Source organism: Eucyclogobius newberryi, unplaced genomic scaffold (genome assembly GCF_026437365.1).
Source record: "Eucyclogobius newberryi isolate DKJ021-1_F unplaced genomic scaffold, fEucNew1.0.hap1 SCAF_5, whole genome shotgun sequence".
NCBI classification, from domain to species: domain Eukaryota; kingdom Metazoa; phylum Chordata; class Actinopteri; order Gobiiformes; family Gobiidae; genus Eucyclogobius; species Eucyclogobius newberryi.
The window spans coordinates 35,529,471-35,538,958 of record NW_027316167.1 but is presented as its reverse complement, the minus strand read 5'-3'; the positions used below and the strand labels follow the sequence as shown (position 1 = coordinate 35,538,958).

General features: G+C 42.2%; 1 protein-coding gene across 1 annotated transcript; it reads left to right on the top strand.

Moving 5' to 3' along the window:
* Positions 1-5,078: 5,078 nt before the first annotated feature.
* LOC140381281 (beta-1,3-galactosyltransferase 5-like) lies at positions 5,079-7,749 on the top strand. The gene is made up of 2 exons (XM_072465316.1): positions 5,079-5,206; positions 6,583-7,749. Exon 2 carries the CDS (start codon positions 6,589-6,591, stop codon positions 7,711-7,713), a length of 1,125 nt encoding a protein of 374 aa, XP_072321417.1. The 5' UTR covers positions 5,079-5,206; positions 6,583-6,588; the 3' UTR covers positions 7,714-7,749.
* The last annotated feature ends 1,739 nt before the right edge of the window (positions 7,750-9,488 follow it).

Sequence of the window (9,488 nt, the reverse complement as noted above, 5' to 3'; positions counted from 1 at the left end):
TACCTTTTTAAAACAAAAAGTGTCAAAACCCAACAAAAGCTTTTAGGCGTTTAAGGGAAAATAGGCCCTTTAAAATGCTCACCATTTCTTTAGTATAAATAATCTTTCACGCTTTATTAAGTAAGGCAACAGCTAACACTTTAAAGGTGGTATGGACGATTTTTTTCAGCAAATTTGTTATCATATTTCCTCGTGGCGTGGATAAATCATTTGTCCTGCCACGTATCAATCATAAAACGCACCTACCGCTCACCTGCAGCCGCGTCAGGCTCGTCTCCACGTTTCCGCGTGCCTAAGCGCATGGATCTATCATAATATAGTTCCCTCAGTGTACGGGGCAAAATGAAGACGAAGAAAGACAGTTCGAGCTGACGCAGAAGTGGACAGAAATCTACGGGAGATGAGCGATGCGATGCGCTCCATTGCGCTAATAAACAAACGCACATGTGTGTTGTATCAGTCCGCACGGGGGAGTGGCATGCGCACTTCCGCCTGTGTTCTCAAATCGCCGAAAAATCATCCATACCGCCTTTAAATTATTTCTACGTTTTATTTTTTTACAGTAACTTAATTAACAGAAAACAAAACGTGCGGATATTTTGTTGTGTTGTCTGATAATTCAGTTTGATTTGTATTGACTGTGCGGGCCACCCTACAAACAATCCATCCTCACGAGTACATTCACACATAACTGAATCATAAATCTCCTGCTAGACAAATGCAAAACACAAGGGAAAAATGTGTGCATGTGCTCGTTTTAAACCATAAATTTAACAGGGAAGGTTGGCTAACAAATGACAAAGTTTGACTTCAAATTAAGTCATATCAGAGAGAAGGAAGTCAAGTTTAAACCTTTGGGGTCGACTTGCTTTGCTCTTCAAATTTCACATCCATTAGTTTGTTTGGAGTTTTAGAAACTTTCAGACTGCTCTGGGCTAGTAGTTGGTGAGAAGCTGGACCCTCGTCCACACAGAGGCGGGGGAAAACTGCTGATTCAGACACGTATTGTACTGTGAGCTAGCGCTCGACACCTCCCTGCTATATCCAGCTCTCTATCACCCGCCCTGTGCGCCGTCTCCTTCTGCTGTCTCAGTTTGGGTGTGAACCAGGGTTTGTCATTATTGAAAGTGACTTTGGTGTGTGTTGGTATAATAATGTACTCACAGAATTAAATGTATGATATCACAGTGTCTGTGTACTCAACTAAACTATCTATGGCAGCTCTGAAAACCTCCCATTCCAAAGAAGTTTAGTCCTCATTTCAGTCCCAGGTGTGTCAGGGCGGAGTTCAGGTGACTGTACAAACAGTGTTCCTACAGCCTGTGGTTCAGACAGGACCAGACCTGTTTCACGTCACTTCTCTCAAGGAAAGTGAATGACACTCACATTTTGTTCTCATCTTGATTATTATAATAAAAGAGCTGCCATAACAACGGTTTCTCTTTTCAAAATGACTTCATAATGAGACGAAGCGTTTCTCATTGTCCCGATCTGGGGTTTTGAGGAATGCGTCAACTTGCAAGTCTCTGTCTCTGAGTCAAGTCCCTGTCCTTTGCTTTGAGTTTCCAGTCCTTCATAGTTTTGTACATGGTCCTTCTTAAAAAGTCCTGGTCACAAAAGAAGAACTGGGGAGGGACATGTTCCAGTTTTTTTCCCTGTAAAATTGAATACTGCAAGCCTCAAAATAACGGGCCGGACACGGTCAATGACCGGCGCAAAAATCAGTTTTGACCGACTCCAAAATCAATGCTCCGGACATAATGACAGACGCAAATTTTTTGCCGTAATATATATTTTTAATAGGCAAAAACAGCGCGGTGAACATGCCCAAAGCGATTCCTATGCACAAACTCGGGCGCGCTGTACTACAGACCACGATTATTGCTGTAGTTATACAGCGGAGGAAGGCAGCGGAGCATGTGCGCGGGCATTTCCATCGCTTAAGTTTCGTTTTGACAGACATGCCACTTCGCAGTCTTCTCGCTTCTCATTGGCCGAGCGGTGTCCGTGATCTAATGTCGATGAAAGCGGGCATCTGATTGGCCGCTGCGTTCAGTTGCGTTCGGTTGTACTCGGAAATGCCCGGTCTAATTTTGCGCCACAAGTGATATCGAGGTTGGCGGGCGTCAATCTCCTCAGTTCGCAATTCAGTCTTTTTAAAGTTGTTTGCAACAAAAGCTGTAGTTTTGCACATTAGGGACAATGTCAATGTGGAAGTGTCCAAGGGCCCCAAGGGCCCCGCCCCCTTTGGAGTTGTTAGCATCGGGGCAATGTATATATGTTAGTAGTTTATTTTGTAGGCTGTGATTTTATATATTCCACAAGATCTCCTTGTGTCAAATGCTGTAAACAGTATTTATTTTGTATCTAATAAACACTATTATATTAAATTAAACAGTATTAAAGATCATGATCTCTGGTTTATAGGAATTCAGTATTTGTGCTCTTCATATCAAATAACAGATAAAAGTAATTTTAAATTGTTTCATGCTAATTACATGCTAATAACCAGGTTTAAAACAACACATTTATCTTGTTCTTATGACACCGTGATGCCGTGCGCGCTTGTGGGCCCCTGAAATTGCTGGGGGGCCCCCATCTTTTTTAGGTAGGGGGCCCCCCTGGCCCCTAACTTTGAAAATCTATGAGACATGTTAATAAAAGTTCATTTTTCATTAATTATGTTATTCTGTTTTCCTTTCCTTGTGACCGAATTAGCCTTGACAGGTACCAAATGATCGGTACCTGTCATGTTGACAGGGACGTAAAAATAATTATTTCAAGGCTTGATACTGTAAATATAAGTGTAACAAATGTAAAGAGAAGACTGCCCCCAATATTAACTCTCACACTCTCATCCTGTACACACTGAACAAAAATGCAACACTTTAGTTTTTGCTCCCATTTTTCACGAGATGAACTCAAAAGCCTCCTTCACACCTGCAGCTTGACCTGGAAATTCACCTGCATTTTGCCAAAGAAGCGACTAAATGAAGCCAGAACTCAAGTCGCTGCATTATTTATCTGGCATGTTCTCTGGTAATTCCCCAGGATGAAAGTAACATATGACTGTCCAGCAACATGTTAATTTGTGAAGCCTCATTTGTTTGTGGCCAATTCAACAAATGATCCAAACTTTACTGAGCTATGTCTGCAGTTTGAAAAAACTGACATGTGTTTTTTTTTCTCACGACGCTCTGAAGTGTGGACTTCTACCTCCTGCTCTTTGTACACTCACACACACTTCCATTGTGTAGTGTTGGGATGGGCCGGGGTCAGTGAAGCCTGTGTGAACGACTTCAGAGGGAGTGTTCTGGAAATCTGCACAGTAACATGACAGGAGTAACATGGCAAGTTACTGAGAATCATGTGTGAATGTGGCTTTTAAAGAAAACATTCACTATGAACACAAAAGACCCATTCCTCTCAAATATTGTTCACAAAGTTAATATTAATAATGGAATGGAATGCGACGAGTCTTTGTTCTTGCCAAGTTTCTTATTCTTATTCTTTCATGGTCATTTTGCCACAATTCGGGTATTTTTGACCCCCTGAACATTGATGAATGTCACACATGGGGACATAGGCGCGATCGGCTCGGACCAAACTTGAATAAAATGGAGCTTGTGTTTATAGAATACGTTTCACATCTTTAAGTTCCTGAAAAATGGGAGGAAAAACAAAAGTGTTGCATTCATATTTTTGTTCAGTGTCATTATTAAAGTTTATTGAAACACACTAGAGTCCAGTGTAGCTCTCTCTCTGCGAAGGCCTAATGCTTTGCCCAGAATATTCCACAGTATGGCATTAAAATGGTCTATCATTCAACTACTACTTCCTTCATGTTTAACTTCAAATCATAAATCAGATGTTACGACCACACAGTTGCAGACATTTTGGTCCATTTATGTTTTTTAATACTTGCTTAAATGAGTATCGGGTTTCGACTGTAGTTTTAGTTTCCGTTGACCGAGTATCTGGACATCTTATAAGCAGCAGTGTCATCAGAGCTGAACTGAAACGTCATTTCTAAATCAGAGTAAAACACGCTCTTTATCGTCGCAGCATCATAGTGGTAATTTAACTTTTACATCACTTGATAATGATGTGATAATGATCGGACTTTCCAAAGACTTGACCTAAGGTGTTGCAATGTCTAGAGTTTACGGCCCTTGTGTGTGTTTACATGTTGATAATTGGAAATAAAAACTTATAATTATTAACCAGAGCAGCGTCCGCCCGTGGATGAATCAAAAGGGACACTTGTAAACGTGAGGTTCAGGGTGGACACTGCCGGTTGGCGTCTCATCACCCGTGCACCGGCGCAGAGTGATAAAGAAGTGCACACCTCCTGCGTTGGATTTCCCGGCGCGCTCTTTCTCTCTGTCCGAACGGCGAATTCCGGCGGTAACGCAGAACCCGGAGCAGCAGTCCCGGGCCCCGCGCTGGGCCCCGTGCGTGGGTCAACAGGTCCGTCTGGTTAGGCCGAGACTGGACGTGTTCCGAGTCCAGACCGACACGTGCCCCGGTGTTTCCGACGCTCGCGTGTGACGTCCCGCGGCGGCTCCGGGTCACGGCCCCCGCGGCTGGTTCTGCTTTTCCGCCCGGGACCCGACGCTCCCGGTCCGGGCTTGACTTCTGCCCTTTATTGCCTCGATTTGCGTGATCAGGACCCACGTGTGACAAACCACAGCCCGAATGATCAGAAGTGTCTCGCGCTCATAATTTACGAGACAAATATTTCGTAAACAGACACTTGCGGCGGTGCCATCATAAATAATAATGTAAAAACAATAATCTACAGACTTAACTTCAATATTTAAATTGTGTAACAACAAAGAGCACTTTTTGGTGGTTTTGGAGCTTCCCAGGTGGAGATTCAGATCTGACTGATCATGACACTGTATCAGGAAACATTCAGGAACAAATTTTATTCCTTGACGTTGTTTACAAAGTAGTCAAATAAAGTTGTAGTATATCCTTCCCTAACCTTTTCCTCTCCTGAACCTGCCTGTGCCTGTGAGGTGTAATGCAGTGTTGTGGATGCTTTTGTTTGCAGACTTTAAGAGCGGATCCAGGCGAAGCTGAAAAGTTTGAACATGTCCAAAAAGCAGCTGATAAACCAGTCCGCCCCAGCCAATCAGGGACCAGCCGAGGACAGCACCGGCCAATCAGAGCGAGGGGCCTGAACGCGTCTCACAAACAGGTAAGGGCAACAATTAAAGGGTTTACATGACCTCATTGTATACATTTAACTAGACAGTTTGCCTGGTTTACCCTCAAGCCTCAGTTTAAAAAATACAAAAACTACTTTTTTTTTCAAATTTTTCATACAACAAACAAATTTCATACAAAAAAAACAGAAACAAATTCATCGACACAAAACAAACAAATATAGTCCTAGATGTAAAGTCTGGCATTTAGTCCAGAGTCTGTTGAATTTTGTCCAGGTCCGGTCCTTAACTGTCGGTTCACTTTGAGTCATCCATTGCCTTTTTTCCTGCTGCCAGAACAACACTCCAGAGTTATCCATTTATTGTGTCCATGGCAGGAGTTTTGAGGCCCGAGTACATAGCTCTGAAATCCAGTGGGAGGTCTGTCGTCTCAGTATTTATGAACAAGAGAACAGTCCCGAAACACATGATAATGACGGCAGACTTGGCAACCCCAGTTTCTCCAACAACTAGTATTTCCCTGTGAGCAGTGGCGGCACTATTTCAGTTCAGTTAACTCATTTCTTGTCGTAGTTTTAAGCTTCAACCCGTTTTAAAACTTGTAAAAATGGACCCGAAAATAGAGTTATCTCTCATAAAACTGAAGTCAAGGAAGAAACGGAGTAATAAATTAATAACGTGATAATGTTTAAGTTTGCCAAAACCTTTTGTAAAGCTTATCTCATAAGTACTAGATATTGTGTTATTCTGTTACAGAGTGGGTTTGTCTATATTATTTTACATTTAAGGCGAGGCACTGCAGGTGAATGGGATAGATCTAACATTATGCAATATCAATTGGAAACGTCCTCTGTAGTTTACAGTAAAAAATGCCCATATTTGGGACATGTAAATCTAAAAATGGCCAGGTTTAAATTGATTAATTTGGTTGGACTAGATTTCACTCAAAACAATTGCATTTCAACCCCTTTTACTCAGAGTTAAAGCTTAAATCAAGTTTAAATTTAGACATCAAAGAATCCTTCAGAACAATTTGTCAGGTCCAAGATTGGCGCTAGAGGAAACTGTCATTGTGTCCTAAGGCAAGAAGACACTAAACACACATGGCTTAGAAAGAATCTGGTGAGTGTGTGAGTGACTGTCAAGCACTTTGGGTGTCATGAAAGGTGCTATATATAATGCAAAAAGCAATTAATTAAAGTCTATAATCTTTGTGAGTGCCTCAACCTCTTTCCTCCTGACTCGTCATTGTTGGTAATAATGCCTAAAAGAGTGTTGCCTTTAGTATCTCGCCTAGAAGCAGGCGGTGGACCCTCCACTAGAAAAGTTAGTGCACTTTTCTACAAAGGATGAAAAATAATGGCATTGCCACATTGTCCTGCCCTAAGATCTATTTTATCTCTTACAGGCAGAGATGGAGGACGGAGGGAAACCCGCAGAAAGGAAGCTGTGCTGTATTTCTTATCGAAAGCCCCTTGTCATTCTGTTTTTCTTCTGCACTTTCTTTACTTTGTACTGCCTAAATTTGACAGAAAACTCCTCCACCTGGACATATCAGCTGTGGTCTCACTATCTCCAAACTACGTCTCAAATTAAGCAACAAAACACAACTCTGAAACAGCTCTTCTACAATTTGAGCATGACTACAACCAAGATGGCGCCCACTGTAGCACAGACGATCCTATTGCCTCTTCCATCTCCTCCTAAATATATATCCCCAGGGCCGTACCTCGTGGAATATCCTTACAAGTACAACTATATCATTAACGAACCAACGGGGTGTGATGAATTGAAACCCTTTTTGGTTTTGGTTGTTCCTGTGGCACCTCAAAATAAAGAGGATCGCCAGATTATTCGCAACACTTGGGGAGCGAAGAAAGTCATATTGGGCAAAAACGTAGCTTTGTTTTTTCTCTTGGGCCTTGGGAAAATGGGTGAAAAGGAGATATTAGAGGAAAGCAAACAGCATAAGGATATAATTCAAAGCGATTTTGTTGATTGTTACAAAAACTTGACGATTAAGACGATGGTGATGCTGGAGTGGTTGGACATATACTGTCACCAAGCTTTCTACGCCATGAAAATTGACTCAGATATGTTTTTGAACTTACCAAAACTGATGGAAATGCTTCAAAACACCCCAAATAATAACTATCTGACTGGGCTGGTGGAGCGGGCGGCCCATGTTCACCGATACCAAAGTTCCAAATGGTTCGTTCCCTTTGAGGTCTTCGGCGAAAACATCTACCCGCCATACGTGCTCGGCCTAGGTTACGTCCTGTCCCTGGATCTGCCGAAGAAGCTGGTGGAAGCGTCGCGGGAGGTGAAGGCCTTGTACATCGAGGACGTTTACTTGGGGATGTGCATGCGGCATTTGGGTCTGTCCCCCAGGGACCCGCCTATTTCCAGAGCTTTCAACGTGTTCCCGCTGCAGTACAACAGATGTCAGTACTCACGAATCATAGCCACGACGTTGGAATCTCATACGGACCGATGGCAGCTCTGGGCAGACTTTACAAAACCAGAGCCGCACTGTTAAAACTGTCCTGATTCTCTTTCAATCTACCCATTTAGAACACAATGTTGATTTTTAAAACAGTTACCAGTTAGCCAACTTGTAACAGGTATTACAAGTAAGAGGTAACCTGTTTGGGGTTCATTAATTTAAGAAAGACTTCCTCAACTTGGGTTAGGGTTAGCAAAATAAATTTAATGTGCAAAAAACGTGCCCTGTTTCCTCGCTGTTGTTTAAATTCGTAAATCAGTTTGAAGTATTAAACAGAATGTCTCACCTCGTCTCTAGCACTTTCAACAGAAGTGAAAAAAGGAATCTTTAAAAGGTGTGTTTTGGTGAACGCAAATTATGTGGTTTATATGATGATTATGTGGCTTATGTGGTAATTATGTGGTTTATAGGTTGTGACCACCAGGGGGCATCGATAAGAATGCACCAGGGGAGATGATCCAGGGTTTCATCTTTATTAATTTTTTTCACTCAAAAGTGGTTGTTTGGGGTGCATGTGCATGTGTGTGATTCAGCTTATAAACATAAGAAATATAGATTATTATTAAGTTGCTAAAATGTCACTCCATTTAACGTCGCAGTCAGGGCCCTGCACATGTGCAACATTAACCTAAGAGATGTCTGTCTCCATAGAAATGTCACCTTTAACTTCAAAGCTTTCCTTTGTCACTTGGTCTATTGGCCTCGGTGTCATTCCTATTTATCTTGTTACAGTTACAGCGCTCTTGCCTCCCAAGAAGGAGATCATGGTTTCGATTCCCAGACCAGACCAACATGATCTCTCTGGGTGGAGTCTGCATGTTCACCCCGTTTTACCGTGAGTTCTCTCCGGGTTCTCCGGCTTCCTCCCACCGTCCAAAGACATGCATGTGTTAGGTAAAAATTGGCAACTCTAAATTGGCCCTATGGACAGGTGTTGAAAATGAGCATATTCTGCTATAACACTTTAAACATTGCATCTGGTTCATCCAATGCTATGTCCATAATAAAAAAAAAATTAAAAATTAAAATCTACCTCGGCAGAGTAAAAAAGAAACCCATTTCACACAATTCAGCCCATGTGTGGAACAGGGACGTCACAATATCAGACTTTAGTGTTACGATTATTGTGAGAAAAAACATCACAATTTACGATTATTAAGACTGTAATCAAGACTGTCTTATAGTAGAAAAAGCTTCAGTTGTAGTCATCTAGACTCCGTTAGAAAAAAATAGACGTTTCGACTCTCATCCAAGAGTCATTGTCAATAACAGAATTTAGATCGAGAACTCCGATATTAATACTGTTCTGTGGTAAGACCCGCCCATTGGGCGGAGCCTTCCTGAAGTAGAAAGAGTTGTTTGTTTCAACAGAAACTCCCCCTTGTATCTACCGAGCTAGCCTATTCAGAATTTTTATGGGCTATTAGAATCCTCTTTGTCTTTGTGAGACCCTGGCTCAAGACTGTCTTACATTTTCTTTCATTCTCGTGGTCTCACATGTGACTGTTCCTCAAGTTTGTGAGACTAACTGCATTTAGATATATATGTTTTTGGATAATAGATCAAGTTAAAAATACTTCATTGATTTTATTAAAAAATAATAAATACCGTATTTTCCGCACTATAAGGCGCACTGGATTATAAGGTCCTCCCGTGGGCCCACCACCCGCAGGAGGATCCGTAGGGGGCCGGTGCAGTGTGATCTCGGCGGCAGTCGATGGCGGGGGCCTCGACGACCAGATCTCCGGACACATAAGCTAACTCTGGGGACATGGAATGTCACCTTGCTGGGTGGAAAAGAACCTGAG